At 42.8% G+C, this 18,605-nt stretch overlaps 1 protein-coding gene across 2 annotated transcripts in view; it reads right to left on the reverse strand.

Moving 5' to 3' along the window:
* Window positions 1-17,278, reverse strand: part of CLYBL (citramalyl-CoA lyase) — a 254,413-nt gene extending 237,135 nt beyond the window's left edge. Inside the window, exon 1 of one of the 2 annotated variants that reach the window (XM_080798211.1) lies at window positions 17,182-17,278. In XM_080798211.1, coding sequence (XP_080654337.1) covers window positions 17,182-17,243 — 62 coding nt within the window. In that variant the 5' untranslated portion in view covers window positions 17,244-17,278. The remainder of the gene's footprint in view (window positions 1-17,181) is intronic. The other variant, XM_080798212.1, reaches the window with a different exon arrangement.
* Window positions 17,279-18,605: the final 1,327 nt, after the last annotated feature.

The raw sequence follows: 18,605 nt of genomic DNA on the forward strand, positions 1-18,605 counted from the left end.
AGAAAGAGCCTCGCTGGCTCAGTCACTAGAGCATGTGACTCTTGATCTCAGGGCCGTGAGTTTGAGCCCCACGTTAGGCATAGAGATGACTTAATTAAAATGAAAATTTTTTCTTAAGTGACAGAAAAACAGTTGGTTTTTTCCACTATTCTTTCTGCAAGAGGCATGTTTTTTAAGGAGACAATTTACATCTCCCATTGCTAGAGCGCCCTCCAGTGCCTCTGTATGAAAATAGCATTTGGCACAGATTTTTTTGTTCTTTTTAATTTCTTAAACTTCCGTATTTGGCCAAAAATAATATTGTCCTTGATACGTATATCAAGAAGGACATATCATCTTTCTCATAAATGATACTGTGAGACTGAATAAGAAGACAAGGCAAGTGTGCTTTAAAATAAGCATGTACTACTTGTAAAGCAGTACAAATGTACACATGTGCAGTATTTTTAAATGACCATATAAACTGTCAAAAGGTTCAAATCACAGACCTGTACCCCTAAAACAAATAACACATCATATGTTAATTAACTGAATTTAAATTTAAAAATACATAAAACTTTTAAAATGTTCATAGAATCCCCCCCCCCCTTTTTCTTAAGATTTTATTTATTTATTTGACAGAGAGAGACACAGCGAGAGAGGGAATACAGCAGAGGGAGTGGGAGAGGGAGAAGCAGGCTTCCCGCGGAGCAGGGAGCCCAATGTGGGACTCAATTCCAGGACTCTGGGATCATGACCTGAGCCAAAGGCAGACGCTTAACAACTGAGCCACCCAGGTGCCAGAATCCCTAATTTTTTTTATTCAAATTTTTAGCAATGTAGAACTTTCAAAAAGTGAACATAATCTACCACTAAATTGTGACCCTAATTTTACTGAAGGTGGCAAGTAGGGCAATAAAGTAGAAAGTGTCTTCTAAAATCTCCACGATTTGGGGTGTCTGGGTGGCTCAGTCCATTAAGCGCCTGCCTTTGGCTCAAGTCATGATCCAGGGTCCTGGAATCCTGCCCAGCATCAGGCTCCCTACTCAGTGGAGAGCCTGCTTCTCCCTCTCCCTCTGCACCTCCCTCTCCCTCTGTACCTCCCCTCTCTGCTCATGTTGTCCCTTTCTCATTCTCTTTTCCAAATAAATAAATAAAATTTTAAAATTTTTTTAAAAAAATAAAAATTTCAATATTTGCATGTTCTGAATATTCATATTTGAAAAGTATCCTGCAAATACTTACAGAATACTACAGCTACTTTATCTTCTTGGCCAGAACACAGTGAAGGGAAACAATTAAGTAAGACTTGCCTGTACTAGCATCCTATTAAAACAGAATTTTGACTTTCTCACAGAAACTGACTCTGGATCCTTTATTATGAAATCAAGCACCTCTGTCAATCTCAAAAGTCAAAGAGAAAGATATTACATATGGTGTAATTTAAGAGAGAACTTGTAGAAGAGGTAAGATTTCATAGCTGTTTACAGAACCACGTACAAGCAAGGTCAGTGTGACAGACACCACAGACAGAAAAGCCGCCCCTGACTGACAGCAAGGGGAAGGGATTCTTTGTAGGCCTGGAGCTGCCAGCTGTGTGACCAGCAAGACAGTCTATCCCTACTTAACTGCACATGGGCCTGCTGATGTCAAGAAAAATGGGCAGATGAGCCTCCAAAGGGCACACTGCAATCCAGGTATCTTTTACCTTTCTGGCAGGTGATTTGAAAACCAGAATCAAAAGACTTAAAATGTCCATATTCCTTGACGCAGAAAGTTCACATACAAAAATTCACCTTCAAGTACATGAGTAAGAGTAACCATAGAGATTTGGGTGTAGGGACATTTATCTCTGCTTTCCCAAGAGAGAAAACTTGGCAATAGTTTAAATGGCTAGCCAGCATTATATACACACAGATATATGTGATAAGAGTCATAGAACAACAGTGAATATCAATGCTCCAAGATTAACATCCTTAAAGTTAACCAAAATATAAAATCAAAGCAACTAAATAAAAAGCCACCTTAAAACTGGCTTATAGTGGGAAAAGGAAAGAAGGAAAGAAAGGAGGGAGGGAGCAAGGGAGGGTGGGGAAAAAGAAAGGAAAGAAAGAAAGGAAGGAGGGAGAGAAGGAGGTAAGGAAGAAATGAGTCTCATTTCTGGAGCTCATTTATTATCTGTAACATTCAAATGAGTTATTTAACTGATAAGCCATGTAATAACATGAAATAAATTAAACCCGTTTTAATTGCAATGGATTTAAATTCATCCCCAAGTGACCTGTATGAAAACCTGAACATTATTTCCTTGATTTTTTTTTAATTAACTAATAAAATTCTAAACTTAACCTGGCAAGATCATGAGCAATGTGTAGAGGAATAATGAAGCAAAACGTAACAATAAAACACAACTCCCGTTGCACTCAGGGGCATGAAAGTCTATTGTTTTTACAATGAACAACTCTTCCAGTCTTAAGAATATTTATCAAACCTACCAATAACCAAGGAGCCCAGCTTTCTTCTCCCTGACTTCCTAAAATTTTAGACACGTGCATTTGTGGACTTCCTCACAGGGAGTCACACATAAAATAGCAGCTCCTATAGATCAGCCACCACAACATTCAATGAAGGGAAACTGTGACCAAAGACTGTTCTTAGAAATGACATCAAGCGGACCCTGGCTGTTTAAAGCCGCCAACTGGAGAGAGCAAGCACTTCAGCAAAGTGCAGATGCCGGGTGATGGCAGCCACTCCATGGATGCAATCTCACTGACCATGTATGACGCCCTCCACCAGGCTCGTCCACAGCCAAGCACATATGTTCACTTCCTAAGCCTCGAATGTAACTTCAGGGAATACCCCACCCTCGACACACCACCATGGAGTATTTCTAGAATCATAAGGTACATATGCCTCTCAAATATTCTGCAAAATGGGGTCACTCGGGAGAGTTCCTTAAGAGGCAGAGACTTTGGTGGCCACAGTTATTCAGAGGGGAGTAAAGAAACCATGTGTGATGAAACTGTCCTCAACTCCCCTACGGATCCATGGGGCGAAGAGCATTGAGGGTAATGGTTTTTCAGTCAAGAATTCATCTTCATGGGGCGCCTGGGTGGCTCAGTGGGTTAAGCCTCTGCCTTCGGCTCAGGTCATGATCTCAGGGTCCTGGGATCGAGCCCCACATCGGGCTCTCTGCTCAGCAGGAAGCCTGCTTCCCCTCCTCTCTCTGCCTGCCTCTGGGGGGCGCCTGGGTGGCTCAGTGGTTTAAGCCTCTGCCTTCGGCTCGGGTCATGATCCCAACGTCCTGGGATCGAGCCCTTCATCGGACTCTCTGCTCAGTGGGGAGCCTGCTTCCTCCTCTCTCTCTGCCTGCCTCTCTGCCTACTTGTGATCTGTCTGTCAAATAAGTAAATTAAAAAAAATTAAAAAAAAAAAAAAAAAAAAAGAATTCATCTTCATGAGCGCCTGCGTGGCTCCGTGAGTTAAGCCTCTGCCTTTGGCTCGGGTCATGATCTCAGGGTCCTGGGATGGAGCCCCACATCGGGCTCTCTGCTCAGTGGGAAGCCTGCTTCCCGCCCCCCCCCCCGCCTACTTGTGATCTCTTTGTCAGATAAATAAAATCTTTTAAAAATTGCTGAAAATACTTCTTAAAAAAAAAAAAAAAAAAGAACTCATCTTCAGGTCCCAGCTTTTCCTCTACTCCTCAGCCTCTCCCGCAGAAACCATACGGGTTACCCAACGTCCTTTTGGCCTGAACCCACACAGGTGGTTCTAGTTCACAGCAAAACTCCATGACACAGAAACAGTACAATGGGAGCAAAGCCCGACACTGCCAGACTGGATCCACAGGCAAAGGCTAGGCTCTTGCGCAGACTTGAACAAACAGCACCGTCCTGGGCACCTCCCCTTGCAGGGACGTCTTCTCCAGAAGGAACTGCCCATGCACGTGTGCATCTTCCAGTTCAGTCCCAGCCCCCACGTTCAGTGCTTGCTCACCGGCGTGGCTACGGCCCACTAGTTTTTGCTCTGGGATACCTCATTTCCCACCAACTCCTCTGTCCAGCCTGAGGACATGTCCGCTGCTCCTGATCTGTGTACCCCCATGATATTTCCTATATCCCCAGAGTCTCCTTCCTCTTTCTCTTCTCTCAGCCTCCAACAGAGGCCCTTCTTTCTCCATTAAAACATTCTGAGTACTCCATCCCATTCCATTCTTTTAGGAGGTCATTCTGGAAGTCTTCAGCTCCAATTCCTGAACTTCTGGTCTACCCTCTTTGACCATCTTCACTTCATCCTTCAGCCCTTCACTTCTCTGTCTCTAGAGCAAATAACTATCCTGCTTTGCCTGGAACAGAGAGGCCTCCTGGAATGTGGGACTTTCAGGGCTAAAACCAGGATAGTTTTGTGGGCAAGCTGAAATGGCTGGTCCCTTGCCTCCCTGGACCACTTAATATTACTTTCTGCATTACAACCCAAAACATAATTTTTGTTTACAGCACCCCCTTTTAGCTTCTTACCATGCACTTGGGAAAGTCAATTTTGAATGATGCCAAAAAATACTTCAAAATAACTAACATTCTACGTTGACCTATTAATAACAGTTCAAGTGGCAAAGTACACATATTCATTTTTTTTTTTAAGATTTTATTTATGTGACAGAGAGAAACATACTGAGAGAGGGATCACAAGCAAGGGGAGCAGAAGAGGGGGAAACAGGCTTCCCGGTGAGCAGGGAGCCCAATGTGGGGCTCAAACCCAGGGTCCTGGGATCATGACCTAAGCCGATCATGATCATGACTGAGCCACCCAGGCGCCCGACACATATTCATTCTTATTCTGAGTTCTTTTCAAAGATCACTTAAAAATTTCTCAGTCCTTTTTAACACCTGCCTGCTTTTTAGCATTCTTTCTATAAAGCTTTTTCTCCTTTCTCTCTCACCGCTTCTGTTCTTCCCTCTATACCTCTTTCTTCCCTTTCCATACTCCCTTTTAATTCCTTCCCTCCCTTCTTCCTTTAAAGGCCTCACAGGAGTACAGAGGGACAACGGTGTTTGTCGCCACAATCTTAAAAATCTTCAAAACTGAGGCCAACTGTATAAAAGGGACTACCAGGACCTCTGAGAGGTAACCCCATCAAAGCTCCCTTGGCCACTTACACAACCCTGCTGCCTCCTTACATACTGTTCGTTCTTGCTTACCCACTCTCAGATCCTTAGTTTGTATCTATCCCTCTCTAACCTGTCTTCATTTATTTTCTTCCATACCAGATTCCTCTCTAACCTGATATTGCAAAGCAAGAGGTAGTTCCTTTAAGAGTTTTATTACTAACTACTTTAGAAAGGAGAGCATCAAGATAAGAAGTAAAAAGAGAGTATAGGGATCAGAAAACTCCTACGGTTTGCCAGAAGTAGTTAAAACAAGCTTTAGAGGACAAATTATTATTAAATGCTTATATTAAGAAAGTAGGAAGGTCTAAATTTCCACCTTAAGAAACAAGAAGAAAAGGGCAAATTAAACCCAAAGTAAGCTTAAGATAGGAAATTATAAAGATAGGAACATAAATCAATGAAACAGAAAACAGAAAAATAGTAAAAAACAAAAAAACAATAAAACTAAAACATGAGGGCCCTGGGTGGCTCAGGTGGTTGAGTGGCTGACTTCTGCTCAGGTCGTGATTCCAGAGTCCTGGCATCGAGCCCTGCATCAGGCTCCCTGCTCAGCAGAGAGCCTGCTTCTCTTTCTCCCTCTGCCTGCCCCTCTGCTTACTTGTGCTATTTATCTGCCAAATAAATAAATAAAATCTTTAAAGAAAAACAAAACAAAAACCCTAAAAGATGGTTCTTTACGAAGATCAATAAAACTGACAAAACTCTAGCAAACCAGTCAAATGAAAATGAGAGAAAAAAATTACAAATATCAGAGAGAGAGGGCACATGACTACTGACTGTATGACCATTAAAAGGATGCTAGGGGCAGCAGTGGGAGTAAGGGCTAACTGCAAATGGGCTTGAAGGAGTTTGGGGGCTGATGGAAATTTGGGGGGGTGATCTAACACGGGACTGTGGTGATGGATGCACAAGTCTATGAATTTACTAAAGATTATTTCACACTTAAGATGAATTTTATTATATACAAATTATACCTCATAAAGCTGTAAGAAAAAGGATAAGGGATTATCATAAACAACTCTATGTCCATGAATCCAACAGCCTAGATGAAGTGGACAAATTCCTTGAATTTGGTTGACCAACGAACCAAGGGTCACTCAAGGAGAACTGGATACCTGAGTAGCCTTACTAAAGAAACTGAATTTGTAGTTAAAACTTTTTCTACAAAGAAAAGCCCAGGCACAAACGTTTAAGTAAAAATACTGCCAGCTCATTCAAGAAAATAGACGAGAACACTCTCCAATGAATTCTATGTAGCCATTATTATCCCCATACCAATCCAGAACAAGACAATACAAAAAACAACAAAAACAAAAACAAAAAAACCCCAAACTACAGGCTTACGTTCTTTATGAGCACAGATGCAAACACCTTTAACAAAATGTTAGCAGATTTAATTCAACAATATATAAAAATTATACATCATGAGGCGCCTGGGTGGCTCAGTCAGTTAAGTATTTGACTTTAGCTTGGGTCAGGATCTCCGCCATGTCCTGGGATGGAGCTCTACTTCAGGCTTGTCACTCAGCAGGAAGTTTGTTTCTCCCTCTCTCTCTGCCCCTGCCCACATGCTGTCTCTCAGATAAATAAATAAAATCTTAAAAAAAAAAAAAGTCATATATCATGATCAAATAGGGTTTATTCCAGGAACGCAAGGTTAGCCTAACTTTAAAAATCAATCTAGGGGCACCTGGGTGGCTCATTCAGTTGAGCGTCTGCCTTTGGCTCAGCTCATGGTCTCAGGGTCCTGGGATGGAGTCCTGTGTTGGCCTCCCTGTTCAGTGGGAAGCCTGTTCTCCCCCTCCCTCTGCTGCTCTTCCTGCTTGTGCTCTCGCTCTTGCTTTCTCTCTCTCATAAATAAATAAAATCTTTTTTTTTTAAAGATTTTATTTATTTATTTGACAGACAGAGATCACAAGTAGGCAGAGAGGCAGGCAGAGAGAGGAGGAAGCAGGCTCCCTGCTGAGCAGAGAGCCCGATGCGGGGCTTGATCCCAGGACCCTGGGATCATGACCTGAGCCGAAGGCAGAGGCTTTAACCCACTGAGCCACCCAGGTGCCCCAATAAATAAAGTCTTTTAAAAAATCAATCTAATTCATCACATTAACACACAAAAGAAGAAAAGCCACATGATCACCACAATAAATACTAAAAAAAAAAAACCATTTTATACACTCAAACCCATTCTTTTCTTTTTTTTTTAAGATTTTATTTATTTATTTGACAGAGAGAGCACAAGCAAGCAGAGCAGCAGGCAGAGGGAGAAGTGGAAGCAGGCTCTCCACTGAGCAGAGAGCCCAATGTGGGGCTCAATCCCAGGACTCTAGGATCATGACCTGAGCCGAAGGCAGATGCTTAACCTGAGCATCTGGTAAGAATGAGCCACTCAGGCACCCGTCAAACCCATTCTTGATCAAAATTCTAAGCAGGGGTGACTTCAACAAAATTGCAGAGAAAGGACCTTCAAAAACCCAATCCTCCATAAAAGCAATGAGAATATTGGCAAAAATTGTCAAAATCAACCTTTTTAAGAACTCTAAAAATTAACCAAAGGCTTGCAGCAATCTAGGAACATTTCTTCAAAAAACATGGACAAATCTCAGTAAGAACAAACTATGTGGTTTTGGTTTTTGTTTTGTTTTTAAACTTACCCACTCCCTCTTCTCAGTTGGGAGGTAGCCTTGAAAACCCAAAGCCACAATCATGGTCTAAAACCATCGACCTAGCAGCCACTGGAAGAGGCAAGGCAGGGCTGGAGCTCTTTCAAAGCACCATTTACAGAGAACTGACACTATTTGACCTATCTGATAGTTCCCTGGGAAACCCCACTTGCAAGGCTCACCTGGCTCAGAGCCCAAACAGTGGGACTGCATTTTCCCTGACGGTGTTTGTCAAATCAGAAGCAATTATTTAACATCACCACCACCTGAAATGGCAGATAATAGGGCAAAGAATAGGCTAACCAAAAGCTTAAAAGGAAAAGGTGGAGCCAAGAATACACAATGGAGAAGGAACAGTCTCTTCAATAAATAGTGTTGGGGAAACTAGATAGCCCCATGCAAAAGAATAAAATTAGACCACTATATTACTCCATACACAAAAATTAACTCAAAGTGGATTAAAAACCTGAATGTAGGGGCACCTGGGTGGGTTAAGCCTCTGCCTTTGGCTCAGGTCGTGATCTCTGGGTCCTGGGATCAAGCCCCGAGTGGGGCTCTCTACTCACCAGGGAGCCTGCTTCCCCACCTCTCTCCGCCTGCCTCTCTGCCTACTTGTGATTTCTCTCTCTGTCAAATAAATAAAATCTTTAAAAAAACCTTGAATGTTAAGACCTGGAACCGTAAAATTCTTAGAAGAAAACATAGGCGGTAAAGTCTTTGACATCAGCCTTATCAACATCTTTGTGGATGAGACTTCAAAGGCAAGAAAAGCAAAAGCAAAAATAAATAAATGGGACTATATCAAGGTAAAAAGCTTCAGCACAGCAAAAGAAACCTTCAGGAAAATGAAAAGGCAACCTAATGAATGGGTAAAAATATCTGCAAACCATATATCCAATAAGGGGTTAATATGCAAAATACATAAAAGGAATTAATCCAACTCAACAACAACAAAAAAACAACCTGATTAAGAAATGGGGAGAGGAGCTGAATAGCTATTTCTCCAAAGAATACATCCAGATGGCAAACAGGTCCATGAAAAGATGTTCAACATCACTAGTTACTAGGGAAGTGCAACTCAAAACCAAAACGTGGTATCACCTAATACATGTAAAATAGCTACTATCAAAAAGACAAAAAATAACACGTGTTGGAGAGGATGCAGAGAAAAGGGAACCCTCACACACTGTTGGTAGGATTGTAAACTGGTAGAGCTACTAGAAAACAGTATAGAGATTCCTCAAAAAATTAAGACTAGAACTACCATATGACCCAGTTATTCTACTTCTGGGTATTTATCCAAAGAATAGGAAAACCTTAGTTTAAAAAAATATATACACTCCTGTTTATTGTTATGTCCACTGAAGCACAGTTTAATAGCCAAGATACAGAAATAAAATGTCCATCAGTAGATGAATGGATAAAGATGTGTTATATTTATACAATGAAGCCATGCTCGGGCATAAAAGAGAATGAAATCTTGCCATTTGCAGCAACATCGATGGATCTTGAGGGTATTATGTCAAGCAAAATAAGTCAGTTGGATAAAGAGAAATACCAGGGGCGCCTGGGTGGCTCAGTGGGTTAAAGCCTCTGCTTTCGGCTCAGGTCATGATCCCAGGGACCTGGGATCAAGCCCCACATCGGGCTCTCTGCTCAGCAGGGAGCCTGCTTCCTCCTCTTTCTCTGCCTGCTTCTCTGCCTACTTGTGATCTCCGTCTGTCAAATAAAATCTTTAAAAAAAAAAAAAAAAAAAAAAAAAAAAAAAGAGAAATACCATAAGATCTTACTCATATGTGGAATCCAAAAGGCAAAAGAAATGAACAGAACAAAAATAATCTCATATAGAGAACAGACTAGTGGTTATAGGTTAAGGGCATGGGGGATTAGCAAAATGGGCTAAGAGAGCAACTGTATGGCCCTAGACTTGTGGTGATCGCTTTGTAGTATATGCAGATGTCAAGTTTTAAAGCTATATACCTGAAACATATGATTTTTTTTAAAAAGGAAAAGCTGGACAATGAAATGTCCATTGGCAGTTTTGAAAAGCTCTGACATTTTCCTGGGATTCTAAAAGGCCACATACATGTGTAGGGCTGATGCTAGCAGACCCACCTTACAAGAAATACTAAACAAAGTTCTTCAGGCTGAAAGTAAGTGATCCCAGATAGTAATGCAAATTCACACACACACACACAACACATGCACACACAGACGTGGTAAAGTAATTAAGTGTAAATGCATATTCCTGCTTCTTTCTTCTCTTACCTAACTTTAAAAAAAACTATACAAGAGAACATTACATAACTGTGGTGTTAGGTCTATAACATATAGAAATGTAATATATTTACCAACGAGTGAGAACAAAGATGTACTAGGCTAAAAAAAATGGCACCAGATGGTGACCTAAATCAACAAGAACAAATGAAGAGAACCAGAAATAGTAAATAAGAAGGTAACTGTAACACATATTATAAAGTGTGTGTGTACTTGCATCCCCTTCTCTAAGTTTCTTTTAAAGACATAAAATTGGGGCACCTGGCTGGCCCAGTCGGTAGAACATGCCACTCAATCTCAGGGTCATGAGTTCAAGCCCCACACTAGGTGTGCAGTCTACTTCAAACATAAATAATAAATACAAATAAAAGACATAAAATTATATAAGTAAAACTACAACAATGTATATACGGGTTTGTAACATATAAATATATGTTTAACTATAATACCATCAGCCAGGAGTCAGCTTGAAATTCTCTCCCTCAGCTCCCTCTCTGCACGTGCTCTCTCTCTAATAAATAAATCAATCTTTTTTTTTTAAGATTGTATTTATTTATTTGACAGAGACAGAGATCACAAGTAGGCAGAGAGGCAGGCAGAGAGAGGGAGGAAAGCAGGCTCCCTGCTGAGCAGAGAGCCCGATGCAGGGCTCGATCCCAGGACCCCAAGATCATGACCTGAGCCGAAGGCAGAGGCTTAACCCACTGAGCCACCCAGGTGCCCCTAAATAAATCAATCTTAAAAAAGAAGAAAAAGGAAATGAAAGGAAATAGAACTATATAGAAGGAATACTTCTCTATCTTCTGGAATTAAGTTAGTATAAATCAAAAGTAGATTCTGATAAGTTAAGATGCAATAATACAATGGAATGTCATCAAACCATAAAAAGGAATAAAATTCTGATTCATGCTACAATATGAATGATTCTTGAAAACATTATGCAAAGTGAAATAAGCCAGAAACAAAAGAATAAAAATTACATGATTCCAGTTATATGAAATATCTAGAATAAGCAAATTCAGAGAGACAGAAAGTAGATTAGAGATTACCACGTGTTAGGAAAGAAGTTATTGCTCAATGGGTACAGAGTTTCTGTTTGGAGTGATGAACAAATCTTGGAAATAGTGGTAATGGTTGCAGGACGGTGTGAATGCAATAATGCCACTAAACTGCACACCTACAATAGTTAAAATAACAAAGTTTATGTTACATATATTTTATTTTACCACAATTCTTTTTAAAAAATGTATATGATTAGCCCTAGAGTAACCACTAAAAAAAAAACCTTTAAAATTACAATTAAGAGTAAAAAAATAGTTAAAAATCATTAAAGAAATTTAAAATATTCACTTAATGCATAAGAAAGCAGTAAGGAAGGAACAGAGGAACAAAAAAAGACATGAGACATACAGAAACCAATACTCAATAAACACACCACTTAAAAGGAAAACTACAGACCAATCTCTCACGAAATAGATGGAAAACCCTCAAGAAAATATTAGCAAATCAAATCCAACAATGTCTAAAAAGAATTATACACCACAACCACGTAGGATTTATTCTAGGTATACAAGGCTGGTTTGACATTCAAAGATCAGATAATGTAATCTACCGCTTCAAAAGGCTAACAAGGAAAATCATATGTTCATATCAATTGATGCAGAAAAATAACTTGACAAAATCCAGTATCCATTCATAACAAAAACAACTTACAATGGATCATAGACCTAAGTATAAAACGTAATACTGTAGAATTTTTAGAAGAAAATACAGGAGAAAACCTATGTGACTTTGGATTTGGCAATGAGTTCTTAAATAAATTAGCAAAAGCAGGGGTGCCTGGGTGGCTCAGCGGGTTAAGCATCCCACTCTTGGTTCCGGCTCAGGTATTGATCTCAAGGTCCTGGGATCTAGCCTGGCTTCAGGCTCTGTGCTCAGCAGGGAGTCTGCTTGAGGATTCTCTCCCTGCCCTCTCTCAAAATAAATCTTAAACAAACAAACAAAAAATGTCAAATGCATGGTCCATGAAAGAAAAAAATCAATAATCATGACTTCATTAAAATAAAAAACTTCTACTCTGTGCAAGATACTGTTAAGAGAATGAAAAGACTAGTCACAGATGGGAGAAAATACTGGCAAAACATATATCTTACAAAAGACATATCTAAGATATGCAAAAAATACTTAAAAACTTAACAATAAGAAAACAATCCAGGAAATAGGCAGAAGATCTAAACAGACAGGTCACCAAAGATGACTCACAAATGCCAAATAAACACATGAGAAGATGCTCAACATCAGCTGACACCAGGGAATTTCAAGTTAAAAGAACATTAAAACAACAACAGATCCCACTACACACCTATTAGAATGACTAAACAAAAATTTTTTAATTGACAATACTCAATGCTGGCAAGGATGCACTGCAACAGGAACTTTCATTGATGATGGGAATGCAAAATGGTACAGCACCTTGAAACACAGTTTGGTAGTTTTTTTACAAAACCAAATTTGTACTTTTAACACACAATCATACTCCTAGGTATTTACTCAATTAATTTGAAAACTTATGCACATAGAAAACTTGCACAAGAATGTTTAGAGCAGCTTTATTAAACCTTAATAGAAGCAACTAAAATGTCCTTCAGTGGCTGAACAGATAAACAGATTAACTATGAAACATTTCGGGGCGCCTGAGTGGCTCAGTCGGTTAAGCATCTGCTTTCAGCTCAGGTCATGATCCCAAGGGTCTTGGGATGGAGCCCCACATCAGGCTCCCTGCTCAGCTGGGAGCCTGCTTCTCCCTCTCCCTCTGCCCCTCTCTGCTGCTCATGCTCACGCTCTCTCTCTTTCAAATGAATAAATAAAACTTCCGTTGTTGTTTTTTAAAAGATTTTATTTATTTACTTGACAGAGATCACAAGTAGGTGAGAGGCAAGCAGAGAGAGAGGAAGGGAAGCAGGCTCCCTGCTGAGCAGAGAGCCCGACTCGGGGCTCAATCCCAGGATCCTGAGATCATGACCTGAGCTGAAGGCAGAGGCTTAACCCACTGAGCCACCCAGGTGCCCCTGAATAAATAAAAATTCTTAAAAAAAAAAAAAAAAGAACCTATGAAACATCTCTGAAATTGAATATTCAGCAACAAAAGAAAATGAGTTAAGAAGCCATGAGAAAGACATAGAGGAAACTTAATGCACATTGCTAAGTGAAGAAAACCTATCTAAAGGGACTATATGACTATATATGACTCCAATTATATGACATTCTGGAAAAGGCTAAACTTTAGAGACAAGAACATGATCAGTGCTTGCCAGGAGTTTGGGGGGAAGCAGGATGGATGAACAGATGAAGCACAGGGGATTTTTAGGGAAACAGAATAATTCTGTATAATACTGTTATGGTAGATACATGATACTATGCATTTGTCAAAAACCATAGAATTTTATAGCAAAAAGAGCAAACCTTAATATATGAAATTTTAAAAAAATTCACATGGGGGGTTGGGGGATCCCAGGAAAGAATGCAAACTGACAAGGGAATCTACCTGTATCACAGATGTATGAAACAACCTCACTGAAGGGATGGGAGGAAAAGGCACCAACCTAAGCAACCAAGGAAATGAGTGGAGCCTATTAAAGGAAAAGGAACTACACATAAGCACTGTACTTTAATTGATAGTTTTTCCCCATGGAGTATGGTCTAATAATTCAAATACTGCTATATGTGTATGCTGAAATTGGATGGTAGATGGTAGGAGTCAAGTTTCTTTTATTTTTTTGGTGGTGGTGGGGGGGGAGGCCAGGTTTCTAACTGTAGCAGTAAAAATTTATTAAGAAACAAAGGGAGAAAACAGATAATCATATCAAAAAATGGGCAGAAGATATGAACAGACACTTCTCCAATGAAGACATAAAAATGACTATCAGACACATGAAAAAATGTTCATCATCACTAGCCATCAAGGAGATTCAAATTAAAACCACATTGAGATACCACCTTATACCAGTTAGAATGGCCAAAACTAGCAAGACAGGAAACAATGTGTGTTGGAGAGGATGTGGAGAAAGGGGAACCCTCTTACACTGTTGGTGGGAATGCAAGTTGGTGCAGCCACTTTGGCGAACAGTGTGGAGATTCCTTAGGAAATTAAAAATAGAGGGGCACCTGGGTGGCTCAGTGGGTTAAAGCCTCTCTTCGGCTCAGGTCGTGATCCCAGCATCCTGGGATCGAGCTCCGCATCGGGCTCTGTGCTCAGCGGGGAGCCTGCTTCCTCCTCTCTCTCTGCCTGCCTCTCTGCCTACTTGTGATCTCTGCCTGTCAAATGAATAAATGAAATCTTTAAAAAAATAAAATAAAAAATAGAGCTTCCCTATGACCCTGCAATTGCACTACTGGGTATTTACCCCAAAGATACAGGTGTAGTGAAAAGAAGGGCCATCTGTACCCCAATGTTTATAGCAGCAATGGCCACGGTCACCAAACTGTGGAAAGAACCAAGATGCCCTTCAACGGACGAATGGATAAGGAAGATGTGGTCCATATACACTATGGAGTATGATGCCTCCATCAGAAAGGATACCCAACTTTTGTATCAACATGGACGGGACTAGAAGAGATTATGCTGAGCGAAATAAGTCAAGCAGAGAGAGTCAAGTATCATATAGTTTCACTTATTTGTGGAGCATAACAAATAACATGGAGGACATAGGGAGATGGAGAGGAGAAGGGAGTTGAGGGAAATTGGAAGGGGAGGTGAACCATGAGAGACTATGGACTCTGAAAAACCACCTGAGGGTTTTGAAGGGGGGTGGGTGAGAGGTTGGGGGAGCCAGGTGGTGGGTATTAAGGAGGGCACGTATTGCATGGAACACTGGGTGTGGTGCAAAAACAATGAATTCTGTTACGCTGAAAAGAAATTTAAAAAAAAAAGAAAAGAAACAAAGGGAGGAGGCTAGAATGATCCATGTGGTAATGGATTAGAACTGGAGTAGTATGAACTCATGTTCAGCCTAATATAGACACAGTGGTTATATAGAGAAATATTTATGGGCGCCTACTGGCTCAGTCTGTAGAGCACGTGATTCGATCTCAGGGCTGTGAGTTCTAGCCCCACCTTGGGCTTAGAGCTTCCCTTAAAAATACAGGTATTTATAATATACGCATGGGTTACTATTCACACATATGTTTCTTTGCTCTGTCACTGGAGAGGGCTTAAAAGACATGCCTACCAATAGTACCTCTAGGAGTGGGGAGTTATGCTCCCCCAACCTAAGGGCCAGGTATTTATATAAATTGAGCAGGAGCTACAGACAGGGCCAGAGACAGGATGGAAGGGGAAACATCAAGGACACCACAACAGGGGAAAATATTGAAGACTCGGTAGACAAGTCAGGAACGGTCCCTGCCTACTGGCAATGGTGCTAATACTGTAAAAACAGAAGGAAAAAGCCAGCAGGAACAAGCCCACCTCGGGTAGAAATTAAGGCATCTGTAAGCAGACTCATTCTAACTTGACATTTGGCACCTTTACTTCTCCCATCTGTGTGTGTTCTGAAGGGGTGGAAACCCAGAGGATTTACCCCATGGTGTAGGCTCCCTGAAGCACCCAGCATGAAAGCCTGCTGCCATGGCCTTAGCAGGATCTGCTAAGTGTGTGGAGAACGAACCAATGGGCTAATAAGGATGGCAAAGAGCACTGTGAGATGAGTCCCAAGCGCCTTATAAGTAGGTGACTGCATGTGGTCACTGGACCCATTATTAAACGGCCACAGATGCTGGCCTGCAAGAAAAGGGACCTTCTGGGGGCGCCTGGGTGGCTCGGTGGGTTGGGCCTCTGCCTTAGGCTGGGGTCATGATCTCAGGGTTCTGGGATCGAGTCCCACGTCGGGCTCTCTGCTCGGTGGGGGGCCTGCTTTCCCCTCTCTCTCTGCCTACTTGTGGTCTCTCTCTGTGTGTCAAATAAATAAATAAAATCTTAAAAAAAAAAAAAAAAAAAAGAAAAGGGACCTTCTGGAAGGGTCTGGGTATATGGCCTCAGCCACATCTCTGGTTCCAGGATGCTCCCCTGGGCCCAGGGCCATACACCTAGCTCTGCTCTAGGAATGGGGAAGGTGGATGCACAGGACCAGGCAGGGCCCAGCGCGGGTCACACTGGTGAGTCGGGAAACAGCGGCAAATGTGAGAAGTTCGGACCAGGAGCCATAGACTTGGTTTCGGAACCAAACTCTGCCATTCTCTGCTTCGCGCCACTTAGCCTCCCTAAGCCTGTTCCCTCATACAAAGAAGTCTTTCGACTTCTTCACACGGTGGTCAAGGAATCAGATGACAACGTGTGTGCATACAGTTGGCCAACAGGCAACTGCTGGACCAGCGGTTCTCAAGGCGGGGTCCGAGGGCACCTGCGCGTCCCTGAGACCCTTCGAGATGGCCTGAGAGATCTTCCTTTTCCAGCTAGCGTCTGCCTGAGCCCAGAACCGCTTTGTAAACGTCCTCCACGACAGCTGATGAGACTCCAGCTGTCCTTTATTAAACCAGAGATTCTCAAACACATAAAACCACGCCCCTTCCACTCCGTCTGTGTTAAAATGTTACGGGTTTGTCATTTGTAAATGAGTATTTTTTAAAATTCCGTTTTAATTCCTCACACCGTAAAGACGGACAGATACAAGAAAAGCTCTTCGGGGTCCTCAGCAATTTTTCCGCGTGTAAAGGGGTCCTGGGACCAGTCCCGGAGCTGCGGCGCGAACACACGGGCGGAGGGGATCTCCGCAGGCGAGCCGCCTCTCACAGGCTGCCTCCAGGACCCTTTCATAGAACACCCGCTCGTTCGCGGTTTCCACTTGTGCGGGAGACTCGTCGTGGGCTCTGGGGCTGCTACACCGAATGCCTGTACCCATTTCCCCGGCCCAAGCAAGGACCCTCCCACAGGGCGGCACGCGCGGGAGAGGCGACCCTCGCGGGGCGTCGGCGACCTTGGCAGAGGTCGAGCCGGCGCGCGGGAGAAGCGCGGCGCTCCCGGCCGGCAGGGGTTGGGGGGCTCCCGGCTGGGACTGGGGAGGCCGGGCTGGGTGGCTGGGGACTTAGGGACCTGCACTCACAGCCTCGGCAGCGCCGCCGCCGGCGTCCCATGTGGCGCTCTCCACAGCAGACGCAGCGCCATCTTCCTGACGCGCGCGCCCCGCCTCAGTCCTGTCCTTCCTCGTTTCGCCACGCCCCCGGGGGGGTCCCGCCCCCAAATGGCCCCGCCCCCCGCAAGCCCAGCAGCGCCGCGCCCAGTCCTCCGCAAGCCACACCCCCTGCTTGGCGCACCTGTTCCCGCCGGGAGCTGGGGGTGTCCCTGCTGCCAGAAACTTCTCCGCTGTCATGGCGGGTAGAGCCGGGGCTCAGAGTGGTTGAACGCTTCTTGAGCGGTTTTTCTGGTGACTGAATCCGGTTTTCTCCGTGCTTCTGGGTTTTTGAAGGCGACTTTGAGAGACTGCGTTTTCCCAACCAGAACAGGCCAAATTTTCTAGGGATTAGTTGCTTTTATTGTTAAAAGAGCTGCCTAACAAATTCGTGAGCCTCCCCCATCTGCACGCCTCAACAGCTAATCCATTATGGGACATATATGCTTGTAATAGGATCAGAACTGCTGTGGGCAACTTTCTGGGCCAGAGAAATGCTTGCTGAAGACTTGGTCGGCAAACACAACACTTCACTCTAACTCCTTCCTGTCAGTTTTTCAGCAAATACAACTCCTGCGGCTTACCAGTGGGAGGACTTCTGATGTATTAAAACTGACTTTACTAGCTGTATGACTTCGGGCAAGTTACTTAGGCTCTCCGTGCTTCAGTTTCCTCCTCTGTAAGATTGGAATATTGACAATACTCACCTCAAAAGTCTGTTACGAGAATATCTTGAGTTAATGTATATAAAGAGCTTAAAACCTTGCTGGCCCAGAGCAAGTGCTCAGTAGCATTAATTCTCGTTATTAACATCATCGTGTCCATTCCCTTCTTGAAACACTTTGATGGCTTCCATTGGGAAGCATTTGGAATAAAATCCAACTTCTTCACCACAACCCTGAAGGAAGGCCTTACAGGATCTGGCCTCTGCCTATCTCTCCAACTTATTTCAGCCCCACATTCTTCTTTCCACTTTTTTAAAGTTCACCAAGCCATCTCCCACTTCAGGGCCTTCCCACATGCTGCTCCCATCCCCAGAATGCTCACAGCTACACCTTCTCATCCTCTAGGACATTTAGACTATCTGCCACCTGAGCATGCTCAAAGAGACCTGCACTGACTACCCGAGTGTCCTCCCAATCTATTTCACCACCAACAGCAACCTGATGGTTTCCATCACAGCCCTCATCACATCTGGGGATTTGAGAACTCACTTTCTTATTTGCCTTTTCCTTGGTGGTTCTCAAGGTGGGAGGGAACTGTTGCCCACTGATCAAAGGGGTGGGCTTTTAGGGTATGCTATGGTCATTAAAGGGGCAGGGCTTAAGTTGTGTGGCAGTCCCACTCCTAGAAAGGCA

The sequence above is a fragment of the Martes martes genome, assembly GCF_963455335.1.
Source record: "Martes martes genome assembly, chromosome: 3".
NCBI classification, from domain to species: Eukaryota; Metazoa; Chordata; class Mammalia; order Carnivora; family Mustelidae; genus Martes; species Martes martes.